The following is a 21,113-nucleotide window of genomic DNA, read 5'->3' on the forward strand; positions in this document are numbered from 1 at the left end:
CAGACGTTTGGAATGTTATCTCCTGAGACACCCTACTTCATCATTATCCCTATATATACAAGTTTATTCTTAAGCAAAGTATTTTAAGAAATAATCGGTTATTAATCAAACTTAAAGTCTTCCCCCCAAATGCCAAACATTTTAATGCAACGTTTTTTCACTCATTGACAGTTGTTATTGGGTAGGAAATGAAAAACAAGCATCAGTTTTAACTGGCTGCAGAGAATGGAAGATTATTTCATTCTAAAAAATAATTTAAAAAAAGAAAAACATTAAGGTAATTCAGAATTTTCATATGTTTATTGTTTATATGTTTATATCTGTGAGCTCACTCTGAATTCCCCTCCATCCTGGCATAGCCCCAAATAGACAGGTTTGTTTTATCTTACAGAAGACATGATTCTGAAAAGTTGGATGTGGAGAAATCTCGAATATATTAAGTCATTTGAAATCTACTAGGGGAACTGGTTAATCAAAGAAACCACAGTGGGAATATTTTCATGAAATCAAAATCTTTTAATAACATGAATACTTACCCTCAATTTTTTTATTATATTTTTACCAAAAAAAAAAAAAGTTTACATACAGAGTATTTGTATAGTGGCATACTGGTAGGTGCTATCGTAATGATGCTATCTACCTAGTAACACTTTGTACTGAAGTATAAAAATCTCATGGCACATAAATACTGGATAAGAAGCAGTGTAGTATCCTCTTTTAACAATTGAGAGAGAGTTCCTAGGTTTATTGTACCCCACTTTAATGCTTCTATGGTACTCACACCTGCATCTCAGGATTTCACCCATGCTGCCCTACCCATTTTCCTGCCATACACAGTCACCAGACCTCATCTGTGGCTTTTGGAAAATGACTGCCACAGAATGACAAAATCCAGAAGTCATCAACTGAGGAAACCTATTCTAAAACCATCACAGACAGTCCCTACTCCTGACTACCCAGCGTGGCCTAGACAGCCCGCTTTCAGGCCCTGTTCTGAAGCTGGCTCACACCTGGGTATCTGCCCCATCCTGCTTTCCCACCTGTGCCTCCAAGACCTCAGGGTAGGGCCCACACCTGGTCTCTCTGACACTAATAGGTACTGGTCCTCAAACACACAGAAATGCAGTCCTAGCCTTTGCCTCTGCTTTATTTTGCTATTTCTACTTCTGATGCATTATTTTGTATTTCTTTTGTTAAATCTAACCACTGGATCCAAATCCAATGCTTTGGAGTGATCGTGCTGAGTCTGATAATTTTCCAAGTGTCCCCTCAGCAGTCAGCAGGCTCTGCTTTATCCTGGTGACTGCTCTTCATTTCCCAAGAAGCCTCAGGTATGCGTGTGCGCCTCATTCTCCAGCTACAAGACAGCAGAGTGGGTCTCCTGGAGGTTCTCCTCAAGCTTCAGTCCCAGATTGTCGATTCCAATGGTGGTAACTGGTGGCACACTGCTCTCAGCCGGCTCCACTGTGCGCGTGGGGGTGGAGCAGTACAGGATAAACCCCAGCATGATGATAGTGAAGGACAGGATGTAGAGCCCGGAAAACTAGGAGAGAAGAACTGTGGATTATGCTCCCTCCTCACATACACACCTTTGCATCTGCCTTTTGCCAACTGTGCTTTTAGGGTTACCTTCTCATAATCTTTTTTCTGAAAGTTGCCTAAGGAGATGCTAAGGCCCAAAACCCTCCCATATGTGCAGCCTGGTGAATGCCTGGGCTCTGACAACATCACCTGGCACATCAGCCAAGTGGTTCCTCTAGGAAATAGAACTTTTGCCTTTTTCTATGATAATCTAGCTGCACCCTATCACCTAACTAGTTCCACTTAATGAAGGGAATAAAAGGCCAGCATGGATACCGTGAGAGAACCCAACACAGACCCACAGGCTACAATACTGGTATGAGAAAGAGGGGCAAAGGACCGACCAAAGAACAAAGGTGGATGTACAGATATGACAACCTGTCAGCACCCCTCATGTACGCTATTCCAATAAAATTATCTTGTCTCTGTAGGTAAGTGTTCCATGGTAAAATTTATGGTAGACTGAGCAGACTCAGATTTTTAGAGCTGGAAACAATCTAAGACATCATTTTTTCAGAAGAGTCTGAAGCCCGAAGAGGTTACTGGTATAAGGTCCAGTAGGGCAATCACAGAGAATGGAGCCCTGCAGGAAACATCGCCTATCCTCTCTGCTCCTAAGAGGAGCGATTATAGCAAGAGTGCGTTGTGATGGACACACCATAAGGATGGATGGGGTTCCTGCTGACCTTCCCCAACCTGCCCTTTTTTAGGCCTGAAAAACAACCACCCAGAGCAAAATGCAATTAAGACAGAATGCTAATTCATTGTGCATTTTTGCTGAAAATGACACTCTGACATACCCCAAAGTTTAAATAAATAATAAGTACTCTGTATATTTGCTCTTATTTGAACTGAGGATCCATACAAAAGTTCAACTATTAAGGAAATTAATATTTCTAACAGTATGAAAAATAAAACACAGAAAGAGAATAAGAAAAGACTGACCAAGAATGGCGTAGTAAAAATTAGGGAAACTATGTAGCATAACTAATGTGTAATTAAATGCCCAGGATAATTTTTTTCCCCGTTAGAACAAGTACACACAATTTATGAATGGTTCTGCTAACCTGATTTTAAAATTAAAAATGGGGCATGCTATTTTATTAAAGCCAATAACTATTTTTAAGTTAGTTTAGATTTCATAGTATGCCCAATAAAAAAGTTTTAATGAGGGATAACAGAGAAAAACAATAACAAAGCAGAATGGGTTGAAGAAGAGAAAGAAGATGAGAGAAGAAAAAGCAAGATACACTCTCAAAGGTAAAAGGAAAAACTAAATTAGACAGATTTATTTATTTATCTATCTATCTATCTATCTATCTATTTATTTATTTATTGTGACATTGGTTCTAAATAAGAGTTTAAATGATCATTAGGTAGATTGCTGGTCATCTCTAGCTGTGGGCTTCTGTGGGTCACCATTGGCTTCGACATAATTTTTTACAGATGCTCAATTACTTCTTAACCTTAAACCCTTAGGACTCACTTTAAGGAAATGGAATAGCCACAGCCGTCTCCAAGGCAAAACAGCCTTCACTGGATTCAGTGATGATGCAAAGCCAGTGATAATGTTGAGCTGAGCAACCGAACTAATTTCCTACTACTGGCTGTAATTCTCGGATCCAATACTCAACACAGTGCCCAATACATAGCTGGTGTTTAATAATGTTTGTTGGGAAAAAAAAGATTCAGAGAATATTGGGGGAAGTTAAAGCTATTTAGAGTACCCTAAACTTTTATATTTTATAATAAAATATTTTATCATGCTCTCCTATAAAATGTTCACTGTTATCTGTGAGAAAACCTATATAACTTATTCAAAACATGTCTTGTTTGATTTGGTGGTTTTAAATGTTTAAAAGAAAAAGTATCTTGACCCTCTTAAGAAGGCAGGTGATTAAATCAAGACACCTTTACTAGAAAAGAGAAATTCTGAGAGAGTGAGGTAAGTCTCCTGAATTAGAGACTCCTACCTTTTTTCTTTATTTAAATTCTACCCTTTGTGTCTGGATATATAAAGTTTCCGTGGCTACTCTGTTTTAATAGGTATTTACTCAAGATCAATTCCAAAGGAGGCAAAGTCTGATACAGATGGATGTAGCAATTTTTTAATCTCTATTCAACTGTCTGTTTCAAAAAATCAGAGCTAAAGTTATTTTAGATACTATACAGTTTAAAAAAAAATGGTGATATGTTGGACTTATGACTCTAGTCTTTAAAAGCTACTTGTAATATGCTAAGTATCTTCTTTATGCTCTGATCAGTTTTCCATGGTTTCAATTTACTCTGAAGATCACAACTGACCTGCTCTTTGCTCCTAAGTCTTGAAATGACTTTTGACCAAAAGCGATAAATCTGATCTGAGAGAAGAGTCAGCTGCTAGATAGTCAGGGACAAGGAAACATAAAGCAAAAGAATTGGAAAGGAATTTACAGTTTGTATGCTCCAATTTTGAAAATAACAGTTTAAAGTCATGTGGCCAAAAAGTGACACAGAGAAGAGCTTTTTCATATTAAAGTTAGAGTACTTACAGACCAAATATTTACATTAAGGGAGCTTTGGTAGTAACATATGTACTTTTACCTTTAAGCTTTTATTTCTTTAACCTTACTTCCTCCGTGGACTTTATTTTATTATCAGGGAAAAGTAAAAGTTAAACTACTAAAGCTAAATCGGTATGTCTGGTTTAAAAAATAAAAAAGCACATGTGAGCAGAGCCATAAATTGTTGTACTGTTGAGCTCTTGGGCTTTCTTTGCTTATAGTAGCTATCAAATGACATTGAACTTCTGGTCAAAACTCTTATTATAATAATACTAAGATGCTATTTGCCTTTTTCACTTTCATTCTCTTACAAGTGCACAATGGAATGTTCCAGAGGATACATGATATGTGACATCACAAGGCAGAATGAAGAACCAGATGTGAGAATCCAGCTATTTTCCATTAAGCCATACGTTAAAGAGATTTACAAAAATGTAAATCATTGCCATTTTTGCTAAACTTTTTAACTGGGGAAATCGTTTTTTAAAAAAAACATTTTATGCTAACATGATTTATTATTTTCTTAACGAGTTAATAAATATTTTTTAAATATCTCAGTTTTAAATTCTAATATGATAAATCAAAGATATAAGTGGCTTGCAGTCCTCAATTTTTAAGCATCTAAAAAGGGTCCTGAATCAAAAAGTGTAAGAACTGAGGTCCTAAGAGTTTTCAAATTAGCTGTGAAGTACAAAAAAATCTACTTATTTAGTTCTCTCTAATGTGTAAGACTTTAAATTCATACATAAACTTGAGATTCACATCTCAATAATGAAAAGAGGGAGAAAAGTACAGTAGAAAGAAGACAGAACTGTAAGACTGATAACTAAGATTTAGTCTTGACCTTACAACAAACCAACTGCTAAGGGGAAGTCACTTAATTGCACATAACCTCCCTGGGCCTTTATTTCCCCAACTCAAACAAGAAAAGGTGTATCAGATTCTTTGGACAGGCTATATTCGTTCTCCTGCTTCCCTTGACACTGATCCATTCCCTCCCATCCCACTGCCCTTGGAATTACCACACAGCTATTACTGATGGGAGTAGGTGATACTTGTGAATGCTGTGATGGTGTGGAGACAGAAAAAGTCTGAAAAAATCATCAGACTGAATTACTTTTAAAGTCCTTTCCAACCACTAGATGCACAATAATATAACTATCTCCCCTTCCTGTCCATCAGGTACTCCAGACTTTTTATCTGTATACTAAGGCTTTGCAATATATGAGTGTATCATCAAATCAACATGTCATACACCTTACACTTACACAACGTTGTATGTCAATGATCCCTCAATAAAGCTATGGCAGTGGGAGTGGGGGGGTGGGGGCGGTGGAGAAGCTCAGAATGCCCAGCCTAGGTTAGATGTTCTCTCAAAGTCAACAGTAGCTCTCGGACTCCTTGTCACCGGGCAACATGCATTAGCATTTCCAGACACTAGTGTCCTGGAATGGACCATACCAAAGAGGAAGTCACTGCATTGCACCTTTTAGAAAAACCCTAGAAGAGCAATTCTTACTTGGGCCATTTTTCTAATTCAGAAGCAGTAACAAAAGGAGAGAGGACTGTTCAATGAAATTCTTGCCAAAAGAAAGAGGTTTTATTTTTGGATCTAAAATCTTGAAGAAACCCACTACTTCTTTTAGACTAACCAAGTGTTCTTATTTGAACATGATTTCTATTTGCTTACCTTATAGCCAAAGAGAAAGAGTCCAAAGAAAAGGCTGTAGAGGTCAGCTGTCAGGATGCCCAGGTTGACAGAAGTGGCACTAGTAACTTTAATCACCAGTGGCATGAAGCTATACAGGCAAAACATACAGAGGGCAAATGCCACAAACAACAAGGCTGTTTTAAAAAAAAAGAAAGAAAGAAAAAAAATATCTATTGTTATAGTAAGAAATGAGAATGCTTAAGGCTTGGCTACCACATAAAATTCCCTGATCCTTTAGCACACGATCTGCAAAGCCCATTGTTATCATCAGCATTGCAAATGAGACATATAAAACTCTCAGAAAAAAATAATAACAAGATGTGATGTGGGTGAAGGACTTCAAAAATCCAAGAGGGTGTTAGATAGTCAAGCAGACAACTTTCACAAGATGTCTGAGGACTCGAACTACAGATCTAATTGAAAGCTAGTGTAACCAAGGTCAGTCTTGTTCAGAATTCCTAGTAAAGAAAGGCTATTCTTGAAGGTAAAGATTAATGATTAACTTCTATGGAGAGTCATTTACAAGTTCTCAGAGAAACTCAGTGTAAACCACTGTAGCTCTCTGTGTACTGAATTACTCTGTGATTTCACAAAACTGCCTAAATATTATTAAAATGAAGTATTTATTTCTTTTCTTTTTTATTTAGTTTCAAGTGTACAGTACATTGGCTAGACATCTATATAGTTCATAAAACGATCCCAATTACTCCCTCCCTCCCCTGACCCTCCACCTACCCAACGTATTAATGCTAAATACATTCCCTATGCCATGCTCCCCATCCCTGTGACCATCTATGAGCTACTTCTTTAGCCCTTCACCCCATTCTCCCAGTGCCCCCAAACCCCCTCCCCTCTGTCCGACACCAAATTGTGCACTATATTTGTGAGTCTGTTTTGGATTAGTTTGTTCTTTTTATCCCTTAGATAAATAAGTGAAATCATATAGTGTTTATCTTTCTCTGTCTGACTTAAATACCTTTGAGGTCCATCAAAGTAATATCTTTTCCGATCCCCTTCCTTTTCACATGTTTTCTTATCTTTTCTGCCACTCTTTCTTTTGGTTGGAGCACTTAATTCTTTTCCATTTAAGGTACTTATTGATAGGAATGTAGTTGTTATCATTCTTTATTCCTGTTTTCAATACATGTTTTTTCTTCTTAAAGAAGTCCCTCCAACATTCCCTGTAATACTGGCTTGGTGGTGATAAATTCCTTTAGCTTATTTTTGCCTGGGAAGCTCTTCATCTGTCTTTCAACTCTAAATGATAGCTTTGCTGGATAAATTATTCTTGGTTGTATACTCTGGGTCTTCATCCTGTCGAATATTTTTTGCCACACCTTTCTGTCCTGCATAGTTTCTATTGAGAAATCACTGCCAGTTTTATGGGGGCTCCCTTGGAGGTAACTATCTGCTTTTCTCTTGCTGCCTTTAATGTTCTCTCTTTGTATTTAACCTTTGGCATTTTAATTATGATGTGTCTTGGTGTGGGCCTCTTTGGATCCCTGATTTTTGGAATTCTCTGAGCTTCCTGGGGTTTTATGTCCATTTCCTTAGTCATGTTAGGAAATTTTTCCATCATTACTTCTTCAAACAGCTATTCAACATCTTGATTTTCTTCAGTTACGCAGATTGGATGAATATTTGGAGACTTAATAGTGTCCCATATCCTCTTTATTTTTATAGTCTTGCGTCTTTTTTCTTGCCATTCTGATTGAGTGTCCTGATTGGCTTTCCTGTCCTCTAGATAGGGCATTTGATCCTCTTCTTTATTCACTTTGTTTATTCCATTTACTTCTCATCTCAGATAATGCGTTCTTCATTTCAGACTGGTTCCCTTTTATAATTTCCATTTTCATTTTTATGTTTTCTATCTCTTTGTTGAAGTTCTCACTGAATTTATCTATACTTCCCAAAAGTTCATTGAGCATCTTGATAACCAGTGTTTTGATCTGGGCATCTGTTAGTTTACTTGACTCCATTATATCTGGATCTCTGTTCTGTTCTTTCACATGGTTTCTGCTTCTTTGTCTTTCCATTTTGACTACCTTTCCATGTCTGTTTCTATGTACTAAGCGAAGCTCCTAAGTCTCTGGTCTTATTAGTGTGGATTTGTGAAATGTGGCACAGTCCTGAGAGGGGTTCAGCTGCAGGCCAAACTTAGCCCAAGCCTCTACCCCTCCGGGGCCACCTGTTAAGATTCAGTAAGCAATCCACAGATGTTGTGCTTATAGTTGCCTCAAAAGGCCACACCAGGGACCGAGGCTGCCTCCAGTGTGAGTCTCAGTTAAGGAGCACCTGACTCACTAGGGGCATACCTGGATGTGGCTTGGGTAGAGCACTGGGAGCGGGGAGGATTCAATAGGGAACAATGGATACTGCGAGCACTTCTGTACAGAGCGAGTCTCGCCTCGGCCCTCACTCCAACAATGTCTCCCTGTAAGTCCCTGCTGCCCGCTGTGCGCAGCTGAATCGGCACTGGTGCTCAGAGCGAGCAGTCCATCACCACAAAAATCCGCTCACTGACGCGGGCCCTTTCAGAGGCAGCTGCCACTGCTGCAGCCTCCGTCTCACTCAGCTGCTAGAGACCAGGCAGCCCTGCATCCTCGCCCTGTCCAACCTTCTGCCGTTGCAGGGTGATTTCCTGGACTTCTCCCTAGTTGTATGGCTTGTTCATCTAGATCCCAGGCGATTTTTTTCTTTGCTGCTGCTCCTTATTACCGTCACAACTTTGATTTGGTATCCAGAGAGATGAACAGAGCCTCTATCATCTATGCCATTTTTTTCTCCCTCTTTAGTATTTATTTCTTGATGTGCGTTTGTCAGTTAGAGGAAAGGATACTGAGTAAAAAGAATTATCATTTATGTACATACCAATTTTCCAATCCCAGTGAATGCTGGCAATATCTTTATATTCCATAAACAATCTAAGGTTAAAACAAGAGATCACAGAGAGATCCATATATTAATTTTCACTATTTTATAAGCATTTTAGTTGTTACACTTTAGATAAGGTGAGGAATTATATTGACTTTTGAATTTTTCTTAAAATATAAAAATAACTGTCTTTTTCATAAAAACTACTAAGAATAAAATTAAAGGAGTCTATAAACACATATTTGACTCCCTCAGAAGCACTCTTCAATAGTAATCAGCTATAGGAGAAAGACAGGTTTTTCCTTTTAATAGGAAGTTAATATTTTCAGTAAATAATTGAAAAAGAAAGTCTTCACTGGTAATGCCTGTACCACATATATAAAAATATGATGCCTAATTCTTGACATTTCAAAAATCCTCTGCTATATTTAGCAAGTTACTGATCTCAAATGTGAATTTGGACCAAATAAACACTGAATATTAGTAGTTGGAAAGTTTTCATCAATGATATAATTGGGTTTTTTTGTTAAGGAAAATTTTAGACTCTTACAGCTGTATGCCGCTGATAATTGTTCCAAACAAGCCCACCATTCCTAAAAATTCCTGTCTGCTCAGCTTCTTCACAATGTATTCTTCACACACATTAGAAATGGCATAGAGGCAAGCCCCAAGAAGGACCAAGACGTCACCGATCAGTACATCACTACCTACAGGAAGACAAGCCACAAAAAGGAACACATTGTTAATAGGGTAATCTCTCTAGCTTGCTTCCAGGAGTTTATCTGACTCATGTTTACTTAATGTTAAGATTTTATGGAAGGAGAAACCCACTTTCCAGAAGTTTAAAGACACTTGATCTCACTTCCCGGCACAATTCTTCTGTAATTTTTCTTATTTTGATTCCTCCAGAGAGTAAGAGACTAGGAGATGGTGGTATATGCCATAATTTAAGGCCTCACAAAATGATTCTATGACATGAGAAATTAATGAAATTTATTGAAGGCAATTAATTGAAAACTAAAGGAAAAGAAGCTAGGTAAACAAGATAATTTCTCTCTTAAAGCAGATATTGAAGTCACCTGTAGATTGGGTGAAATCATTGACTCCATCGAGATTTTTATACTACTGATTGTCAGAATTTTGATCCAGAGACTATCAAAGTGTTTTAATCTACAGAATGACTGAAAAAAGTCCATCATTCAGTGGACACAGAGTCTCTATTTGATTTTTTTTTTTAAATCTATAATAGGTTTTCCAGTAACAAATCCAAATGCATGGGCCAAAAGAAGATTATTGCAAATCTATAAAGAAACTTCTTTCATGAGACAAAACTAGTGTGACAAAAAGGAACAAGAACTATGAGCAAATAGGTACATAAAGAGTGCTTTGTGGAAGAGGTTACAATACCAGAAGCAAGTAAATCTAAAAATATATTGAAAAGACAGTTAACCAGGACATGTTTTCTGCCTTTTAATTTGTCTTTGAAAAATAAAAGTGAAAACCTAAGCAAAATCTTTTTCTGACTGAACTGGAGAAACAAGTAACACATTCTTACCTGAATTATCTTCCCTCCCCGCTAATATGTCTGCACCAACCATAGTTCCTACACCCAACAGACAGACAGCCACAGCAATGAAGTGGATTACTCTGTATCTTGCATAAAGAATAAACCACGAGAGAGCCATCAACACAGGAATCCCAAAGCAATCCAAAAGCTGCATGGAAGGAGAAACAAACAGCTTAAAACATCTCTCATTAGCTAAAACATGAGTAATTAAGTAATAACAGAAGTTGGTATTTATTGAGCCCTGTACTAAACACTGTACCTGGATTAACTCAATAACTCCTCACAGCAATCCTATGAGATTGAAACTGCAAACCCCATTTTACACATAAGGAAAAAAAGGCACAGAGAGGTTAAACGAGTTACCCAAAGTCATATAGTTAAAAGTGAGAGGGAGGGCTGCTGAACCCAGGAATTCTGCTCGAGGGCCTGTGCAATGTACCTCTACACTCCCACCTGCATCTATCTTTAAGTCCAATGGGCAGACTTTCCTTCCTGCATGTACCCATTCACTCAGTCAACTAATATTTAAGCACTTGGCATGTGGGAGACCTGTGAGGAGCTGGAAAATAGAAGAGAACAAGAGAGACACAAGCCCTGCCCTCGGGAGCATACAGAAGGCTAGACATTGAATGAATAATCGCACAACTAGATATCAACTGCAACTGGGCTAAGAGCTACAAAAAGTACTGGTTATTATGACAAAGCAAACAGGCACCATCTCCTTAACAAAATGTCATCCAGCTACACCATGTAAAACAGACACTTGCTCACAGCAAATACTCTTGCTCATCTGCACCATATACTCCTCCATTGCCTGTTGATCCTGGGTCCAGAAAATACTTGCTACACTCTTGATATTGCCAGTCTGAAAGGCAGGGGGATTAAAGGTGCCAAGATTATAGCAAATCCAAAATCATTTGTAAAATAAAGGAAAGGGATTTCATTCACTCAATTCTTCACAAATTTCATAAAGCAGTCAAAGATAAAATATATTCTTTATACTAATAATATTTCCAAGTCTGCTGTTTTATTGCTCACTTTGTTCTTCTTTTAACCTTGTCCCTGATTCTCTCTGTATCGGTTTAATCTTGGACAAGGCCGGCCCCTAAATCTCCAGCAGCCTGTTTGATCCTGTCCAAAGTTGTTTACTGATTGCCTTTCACTGCAATGTCATTACTGGAGCTGAGCACCATGTGCAGGAATGGGCACCTTGCCTTGTTACTTATTCCAGCTGCAGAACTCTAATCTCCTAAATGCTTTATCGAGCCTGCCTGAATAACAAAGCATTAAACAATGCAAATGATAATAGCTAGTCCCAGAAGACACCAGCAGGGATCCTGCCATAATGACTTAACAAAATCTGAACTACATTCCTTAAACACAAAAAAGTGGAATAAGTAACTCTAAAAACTCTCACAGGAGACATCCCATCCTCAAATTGTGTCTTAAAATGAAACTTAAATTTGCTCTCTTTTTAACAATTTTTGGTGGACAATGAGTGGCCATATAAGGGAGCTGCCTATGTCATGGTAAGAGTTCTGGAGGCTTCAGGCCTCTGACCAGCTGTGTGATCTCCAGCCAGTCATCATCTGAGTCAAAATATGAAATGAAGATATCAGACCAAATGATTTCACAAGTCGCTTCCAACTCTAAAATTCTAAGACTTGTCTGACATCTATCACATTGTCATTTATCTACACTGAATCACCTTTTAAAATGTATTCTTGGTGACAGATGTCTTCTCTTTGATGCTTTCATTTCTAAGAGTCTCTCTATTTAACTTAATCTTCGAATAGTCACAGTATGCAAAGTACTAAGCCAGACTCTGAGGCGTGAGGGAGGCATAAAACTGAGTTAGGTATAAAACTGAGTTAGACTTTATTAGAGATACAATGGAGTATAGAAGAGAAAGTAAAATCGAATTAGGCATTAGAGAATGGAGAAGGGATGCTTCAGAAAGGGCTGCATTCTAGAAAGGATAGAGTAGCATAAGAGAGAAGTCAACTGTGGGTGACAAACATGTGGCAGTAAAGTGGAAGGAGACATGAGTAGATACCTAGGCCAGGGGATGCCAATGGCCACATCATCAACTTTGTGTAAACTATATTACTAGTTGTAAATACAGAATCTTTGAAGGAATCCTTAAGAAGGAGGTTCAAAGACCATCAAATTCCAACTTCCACCCTTTCGGGTTACCCAGGCCAGAGACTTACTAGAGAATAAGCTAAAAGAATTCCACCGACAGGCACTCTCCACTGCTGAAGGGAGCTCTAGTTTTTAGATGCCTTTTTAAAAATACTCTCCTTGCTAAAACTGTAAGTACATAACTTTTTCTAAGAGGCTAGGATGAAAGAAATTATTGATAGTGTAAAGCATGAACCTCAGTCACAAAAACTCAACTATAAGTGTTCTGTTTAACAAAGCCTTTATGTTTATGCCTTGCACCGATTCAGAACTTCTAATCATCATTAGTCAGAGATCAAAGTTTCTGGAAATTGTAATCAAGTAATTAAATTGTATGTGAAATTATAAGAGTAGATGTGACTATAAAAATGATATTTCCTACATACTTATACCCTCATTACCCTTTTTAAATGTATACTTAATCCCATTTGTGATGAACTTCATCCTCTAGGTAACTCCTGGTTGTAATTATTATGAAATTCTGCGTTTTTCATGTATCTCCTAGAATATCTGTTAACAAATATTCCTTATCTGTGCTTTTAAACCCATGTCAGTCAAAAACCAAAAGGTTTGCTGAGGTCTATGCTTAAAACAATGTTACAGAAAAGAACATATTTAATAAAACGCATTCTGGTAATAATAGCATCGAATGTATATTCACATTGGAAAACTACTGAATTTTCATCAATTCTATCTTTTCTAAGTGAAATAAGTCTAATCTCACTTCAATTTTTCCACATTCCTATAATTTGGAGATCAAATAAGAACATCTCTGTTTTATATAGTAAAAAAAGCACTGCATCAAAGTTATAAATTCAATAAACTGTGAAGTCTAAACCTGGCAATGAAGTCTATCTCACTTTCACCTCCATTTATAAAACATTTCGTTGTCAGACACGGTGAGTCAGTGTTTTGATACATCCCATAGTTGGCTAACAGTAAGACGATTGAATCCATCTTCCTCAACTCCACCAAGATGAAAAGTATTGCTTTTCATCTTGTTCATAACAGAACATTTTACCTTCAATCCAGCAAGAAAAAACCTAATAAAGGAATAAGGATGTAAGTTTTGCCTCTGACTACCATTTGTACCCAAGATGTTTAGTAGGTTCCTTCCAACCGCTCCTTTGTCTTGCATATCTACTTCACTTGCAAACCTCCGACTTTTCTGTAGCACAAAGGTACACCCACTTTGTAAGCCACGTTTAAGCTATGCGTAAAACAGAACTCTTGTCAACATCACAGCATCAATTGCCAACTAAATATTTGTGCTTATTTTGGTAGAAACTGTTCTAATCTGCTACAGCATTTGCAGTTTGGGAACTGATTAACTTGGATACATTTTCACTAATTCCCGGAAACCTCACTCATTAGCACAGATGCTCCTCTGGAAAACAGGCTGCATCCACCTGTGTTTGGGTTCTCTTCAAATGAACAGGTTTTCAATAAAATTAGCTTAACGTATGTTAGTTCAGGTGTGAGTTCAGCTTCTCTTTAAAGCTGTAAAATCCATATTGGCCAGAGGACTTCCTCTTACCTGGACACTGGTTAGAGTCGTATACTGGTACGCTCTGACAATCAGGTAATTGGCTTCCACATCGGCTAGACCTAGCAGGATGTACTTCCACCATTTTTTTTTCAAGATGTATAAAAGGTTATCACTGCCTGCTTGAAAGAAATGTGGGTTAGTACACGTTACTTAAAAACGATGCCATGCATGTTAATTTGGGGTTTATTGTATATTTTGCATGTGACCCCTCTCAATTGCCATTACTCATAACTCAAATTTCTACAACCGTTCAGCAGTCAGATTTTTGTAGTATGAGACCCAAGCTAAGGTGTTATCACAGACTAAGCTTTCGATGAAAGCACCAGAGAGAAAGTAAGTAGGAAAAACATGGTTAAATTTCTTTTCTAATTGTAACAGAAATATAAATGTCCAGATATGAGTTTGGATGATGTTGCCATTCCTGACAAGCTGCAGATTATCCTAGGAAATGAATGTTTTCTTATGAATTGGTTATTTAACCTCCATTCATGGGCTTCTTCAAAGGATACTCTGGGATGTGGCCATTCTTTTGGAAGAGATTTGATCTCAAGAGAAAATTAAGACAGTGATAAGTTTGGAAAAAAGACTTAGTGGCGCCACTGAAGAAACACCTTTTATTCTCCAAATTCTATTTATTCAAGATAACTGTGATTCATTTCTTTGGAGAATCTAGCATCACAGGAGATATGGAGTTGGCTTTATAACCTCCAAGGAAATAAAGGTAGTGTGAATCATAACCAGATAATTATCATTAAAACCCAATTAGCAGTAACATCTTGAAAACATAGTCTTTTTCAACATGAGATGGCATGGAAGGCACCTAACAACCATCCCTTACGGATGTACTGACTTCCTAAAGGCCAGTGCTTACAGAGAAAGCAAAGTCCGGGGCTATTAACCACGTACCAGTCAAAGCTTTTGCCAAATTTGGTTCATTCCCCTTCAGATGGTTTCCGCTCTCCCACAACTGGCTTCTATTTTCTTTCAAAAATAAGTTTATACTTACACATAGGAATACCAGTGATGCTTTAAGGTTCATATTAAAAGAGGATTAGCAAACACCACATTGGTGATTTTATTATATGCCATAAAGATGATGAAAATGGAAGCACTGCACCTTCTCAATCGATTTGGGTTACCCATTGTCTTCACATTCCTAAATTCAATCTCATTTAACTCATTTTATAATACCATACTCTTATTATCTTGCAGGGATGATGGTTGTCATCATAAACAGGAGCCTCTAATGCAGAGTGGTGATGAGAGCATGGGCTCTGGGGCTGGCTGCCTAGAATGAAATCCTGGCTCCACTAGTTACTACCTAGATGACTTAGAGCAAGTTATTTTAGTGCCACATGTCTCAGTTTGTTCATCTGTAAAGTGGGGGTGATAACAATACTCACTTGAGTTGTTGGGAGGTTTCAATGAGTTAACAAATCTAAACAAGTTAAATAACGCCTAGCACAAAAATGTGTCAGAATCTAGTTTTTCCCATTTTTGTGTAGCTAGTAAGAAATGATCATTCTATAATGATTCTAAAACAACTTAACTAGCCAGTGATAAAGATGTTAATTCCTTGGCAATTCCTTGTCTTTGTTTCTCTGACAACATAGACTTGTTCTACATGCAACTGAAGCTCCAGTTTAGCATTCTGCACTTAGTTAAAAACAGGTATTTCAGAGAGTGAGGTTCTAGACTTTGTTTTTAATACTGTCTCTCAATTTTATCAACCACAGGGAAAAAATAAAAAACCTAATTTGTAATGGCATTTACACTTTTTTGACAACTTCTACTGTTAAAGTTTGGTGCTACTTATTTTAATCAACAACTTAAGAGATTATACATAAATTTCTAATTGCTACTTTCATGGAATTCAGAGATGTCATAATTTTCTAATAACTTTTATAAAAACAGCACGTTTCTTGTTCTTAGTTTTACGTCATGTTTTATTTTTCAAACGTCTAGAAGCCAAAAATTTTTATGACAATAATTTGTTGAAAAGGTCAATTCCTACATTTGACATACCTGATTGAAATGCCAGCATCACTGTATAAATTAGAAACAGCAAGCAATAGTTGATAAAACTCTGAAGCATGGGAGTGTTCACTTTGTATTTTTCTGCCAAATACTGGCTGGTGATGGCTGTTCCACATATACATAGGGACAACATCTGACCCAGGGCAATTGTTTTCAAAATATTCCTAGAAAGTAAAGAAGGAAATCAGAATAATTTGAAGTGTAACAACCATCCTTTGACACAAATGCACAACACGCAGAGCACACACAACACACACTTTAGTGCTCAGTAAGAAGAGAATTGCTAATTATTTCAGGTGGTTCTTTATTTCGTTTTATTGCTTACTTTACATGCATAAAAATTAAAGTGCTGGATTTTGAGAGACTACATTTACGTTTCCAATTTCCCCTCATTACCACAAAAATATATACTCCCCTATTTCATTGACCATCCATTTAGAGATCGTTTTGATAACTTAGCTATGTCATATACTATTTGAAATGAGTGTGTGTACATATGTTTTATGTGTGTGTGATTTTTAACCCTAGTTTTAAAGTCTTCCTATTCATTAAATGTTTAACATGTTCGCCTCCTTTCATTCTCCCAGAGTCTCTCCTTATTCAGCTAGAAGTGGCTTTCAGTGTTACCTGCATGTTAGAATCAGAGCTTTTCAAAATGCCTACATCAGGCTGCACCTGAAACCAATGACACCATCATCTCTGGGGGTGGTTCCTAGGCATCGGTGATGTTGAAAGCTCCCCAGGTGATTCCACTGTGCGGCCAGGATTGCGACTCTGCTCTAGAAGCTGGCACTTTAGATCCACAGAAGTATAAGACCAAGACTCTGCCCTTTGGCGTTTTAAAGGAGAGAGGCACCTTAACCACCAACTAGAAAACAGCAGACAACAAACTACAAAACAGCAGTCATGTAAGAGTGATGCAAGCCAAGCACAAAGAGAGCACACAGGTGCTACTGATTAAATTCTGAGCGAGGGCGTTAGTGGGCAGGGGGAAATTGGAAAAGGTTTCATGCAAGAAGTAATTTTTCGGGCAGATTTGGAAGTATATAAAAGATTTCTTGAGGAAGAAGTAGGGAAAAGGTAATTAAGGAATAAATAACTAGAACCAAATGCAGAGGCACAAACATGCAGGGGTGGGCTCAGGAAACACCAAGTGGCCCAGTGTGCCTGGGGCATAAGGGCAATAGCAGAGAGTGGTGGGCAAGAAGCTTGTAATAGTTAGGCTGAGGCCGGATTGTAAAGTTTTGAATGATACACTGAGAAGTTAGGCCTTTAAGCCAAAGATGGCTGGGAGCCATGAAGGTTTCTAAACAGAGGGATTTATGAAAGTAACTCCGACGGTTATGAGAAGGAATGATGAGAAGGGAATCTAGGCAGAGAAGTCAGTTAGAAGGCTAGTATAATGACCCAGACCAAAGAGAGATCTGAACTAAAGCCATGTCAGTATGAATGGAAAGTAGAGAATGATATGAAGGACTCCGCAGGGCCTAGTAACCCAATACATTTCAGGAGGAGGTACTGAAAATGACCTCTGGGTTTCTAGACTAGGTGAATGGACGGATATGAGGCTGCTGTCCAGAACAAGGAAAACAAGACAAGATGTAGGTTTAGGCAAGAGAAGAATAGTGAGTTCAATCTTAGAGCAATAGAAATTGAAGTGGCTGGAACATCAAAGGGAAGAACAACAAGAGGTTTGTGATAGGTAGACTCTAAGACGGCCGATAAATAAATCTTTGCTTCCCGGTATGTTTGCCCCCATGTAATCTCCTCCTCTTGAGTGTAGGTAGGATCTGTGACTTGCTTCTAACCATAAGAATTCAATAAAAATTATAAGATGTCATTTCCATGAATATATTACATGAGGTTATAACTTCCATCTTGCTGGCCAAGTATCTCTATTGATTCTCTTCCTTTCTGGCTCTGAAACAAGCTGCCACATAAAGAGGCCCACATAGCAAGGAACTGAGGGCGGCCTCTGGCCAACAATCAGCAAGGAATTAAGACCCTCAATCCAGCAGTCCACAAGGAAATGAAACCTGACAAACCATCATGAGCTTGGAAGCAGATCCCTCCCCAGTCAAGGCTTCAAATGAGACCCCAGCCCTGGCTGACACCCTGATTACAGCTTGTGAGAAACCCTCAAGCAAAGGGCAGAGCTCAGCCATGCCCAGATGCCTTATCCATAAAAACTGTGAGACAATAAATGCGTGTTGTTTTAAGCCATTAAGTTTGTAGTAATTTGTTACACAGCAATAGATAACAAATACAAGGTTGAAATTCTGGATTTCAGAAAGTTAGACTATATCTGTTTTGCTCTCCACTACATATTTAGTACCTGTATTTTGTTGTCACTCAATAAAGATTTGAATGAATGTAAATGGATAAAGAAATTACTATATATGTTCAAATATAAGCATGAAGTGCCATAGTCAGAGAAAGACAAATTATGATAGTGTCATGACACAGAAGCTAAGAGCGGAAAAACATTTTAAGAAAGAAGTCAAGTGACAAACAGTCACTTCTACTACAGTGACAAACCTGCAGAGAGGAAAGTTGCAGACAAGATGGTGGCGTAAGTAAACGCTGTTCTTGCCTTCTCCCATGACCACGATAAAATTACAACTAAGTTATAGAGCAGTCAACCTGGAGAACCATCTGAAGGCTAGCAGAACAAAATTCCTATAACTAAGTATATAAAGAAGAAGCCACATTTAGACTGGTAGGAAGGGCGCACACAAGAAACGGGCTGGTCCCACACCCGCATGTGGCAGTCGAGAATCAAGAGAGAAATCTTGGCTACAGAGGTCCAACCTGAGGAGTAAGGGGCCCCAACCTCTCACCAAGCTCCCCAGCCAGCCCAGGTTCCAGTGCCAGAAAGAGGAGTCCCCAAAAACCTGGCTGTTAAAATTAGCAGAGATTCCGACCATTTGAGTGAGACAAAAGGAACCTGGAAACCCAGACGTCCCTTAAAGGGCCCATGCACAGACTCGCTCGCTCACAGGCACTCACCATGGGCTCTGGCAGAAAGACGACAACTCAGGAGGTGCGAAAGACACACATGAAAAGACTGAGTTGTGTAGCTTCAGAGAGAGAGTCGGACGACCACCATTATCACTGCGTTGAGCCCTCCTCTCGTGTAGCACACAGGCAGGCTCCATTTTTCCTGTGTTGAGCCCTCCCCGCACACAGCTGATTCTGAATCTGTATGGTGAACACAGCTGGCTCCACCCTGGTGACGCCCTAGGACCCCACCCAACGCACGCACCACCGGAGGAACTTTTGGTGGCTGGACAACCAGCTCTGCCCTACACGTAGCAAGAGACTCAGCAGTAAACAGCCAGCCTCGGCTTGAGCGCCACCAGAGACACTTTTCACTGGTAGGCAACCAGTCTCGACCCAAACTGAAGTCTTTCTTGGACAAATCTCGGGGGTCTGCAGGCCCAAGGAAGGCGGTGGCTGGCCTCAGAGTGATCTGAGACTTTCTTGAGTAGCTAGGCTTAGAATTGGTGAAAAAGCATTAACCTGGTAAACACCACTCACCCCACCCTGGTGACTCCATGGGACCCAACCTCACCTAACTCAAGTACCGCCAGAGGCTCTTTCATCAGCTTAGCATTACAGGCTGCCAGCAAGCAGTCTCAGGCTTCAGAGTACCCTGGGCATTTTGCTGAGCTATCCCAGACCCTGTATTGGTAGCTGTCAACCTCGGTTCGCAGCGTGGCCTCTCTCATGCAACTCCAGGTCCAGCACAAGCAGTGACCAACCACAAATAGCTTTGTAGCTCCTACAAGGTAGCCCTGGGCTGGTCACAGGCAGAGGCTGACCTTGGCCTATGTGGGAACCCCTCCCAAGGAGCCCCAGAACCAACACATCCCAAGGCCAGCTTCAGACCACAATAGAGCATCACCCAATTAGCCCCACAAGCAGCACACCCAAAGCGTGGTCTCAACAGACACATGAGCCTGCTGGGGTGAATCCCATTCCATGGGGTCAGCCCACACACAGCAGCTCATATGCTGTGGGCATGGCCAATCCTCACAGCCAGTCAGCCAATCAGTCCTACCTACAGACGTGCCAACAACAAGCAAGGCTTAACTACAACATAAGAGCACAGACAACCCACATAAGGGACACTCCTAGAGCACCCGACACAGGTGACCAGGGAGAATGCAGCACTGGGCCACACAGGGCATCTACTACATAAAGCCACCAACCAAGACTGGGGGAAATAGCAGATCTACCTAATACATAGAAATGAACAGAAAGGCAGCGAAAATGAGAAAACAAAGAAACATGTCCCGATGAAAGAACATGAGAAAACTCCAGAAAAAAGGACTAAATAAAATGGAGGCAAGCAACCTACCTGATAGAGTTCAAAACACTGGTTATAAGGATGCTCAATGAACTTAGGAGAAGAATAGATGAACTTAGTGAGAACTTCAACAAAAAGATCATAAGCATAAATAAGGACATAGAAACCATAAAAAAAGAAGGACTCAGAAATGAAGACTACAATAACTGAAATGAAGAATACACTAGAAGGAATCATGAGCAAATGAGATGAAGTAGTGGTTCGAATCGGCACCTCAAAAGACAAGGTAGCAGAAAACACCCAATATGAGCTACGAAAGGAAAAAGAAAATTTTTAAATGAGAAAAGTTTAAGAGATGTCTGGGACAATGTCAAGTATAACAACATTTGTATCACAGGGGTACCAGAATTAGAAGAGAGAGGACAAAAGACTGGGAACCTATTTAAAGAAATAATGATGTAAAACTTCCGTAACCTGGTGAAGAAAATAAACTTACAAGTCCAGGAAGCGCAGAGTCCCAAACAAGATAAACTCGAACAGGCCCACACAAAGACACATCATAATTTAAATGCCAAAGGTTAAAGACAAAGAGAGAATCCTAAAAGCAGCAAGAGAAAAGTAGCAAGTTACTTACAAAAGAGCTCTCATATGACTGTCAGCTGATTTCTCAAGAGAAACTTTGCAGGCCAGAAGGGATTGGCACAAAATATTCAATGTGATAAAAAAAAAAAAAAAAAAAAAACAAGGACCTACAA

At 39.0% G+C, this 21,113-nt stretch overlaps 1 protein-coding gene across 4 annotated transcripts in view; it reads right to left on the minus strand.

Annotated features, from left to right (window-relative positions):
- Positions 1–493: 493 nt before the first annotated feature.
- The window catches only part of SLC35F2 (solute carrier family 35 member F2), a 53,000-nt gene continuing 32,380 nt past the window's right edge, over positions 494–21,113 (minus strand). For 2 of the 4 annotated variants that reach the window (XM_011368142.2, XM_011368144.2), the window contains 7 exons: positions 16,035–16,210; positions 13,998–14,125; positions 10,265–10,424; positions 9,260–9,416; positions 8,707–8,759; positions 5,815–5,969; positions 1,301–1,543 (listed from right to left, as the gene is read on the minus strand). In XM_011368142.2, the coding sequence (XP_011366444.1) occupies positions 1,358–1,543; positions 5,815–5,969; positions 8,707–8,759; positions 9,260–9,416; positions 10,265–10,424; positions 13,998–14,125; positions 16,035–16,210 (1,015 nt within the window). In that variant the 3' untranslated portion in view covers positions 1,301–1,357. Of the gene's footprint in view, positions 1,544–5,814; positions 5,970–8,706; positions 8,760–9,259; positions 9,417–10,264; positions 10,425–13,997; positions 14,129–16,034; positions 16,211–21,113 lie in introns of all 4 variants that reach the window. The other 2 variants (XM_023535377.1, XM_023535378.1) reach the window with 2 other exon arrangements.

The sequence above is a fragment of the Pteropus vampyrus genome, unplaced genomic scaffold (genome assembly GCF_000151845.1).
Source record: "Pteropus vampyrus isolate Shadow unplaced genomic scaffold, Pvam_2.0 Scaffold139, whole genome shotgun sequence".
NCBI classification, from domain to species: Eukaryota; Metazoa; Chordata; class Mammalia; order Chiroptera; family Pteropodidae; genus Pteropus; species Pteropus vampyrus.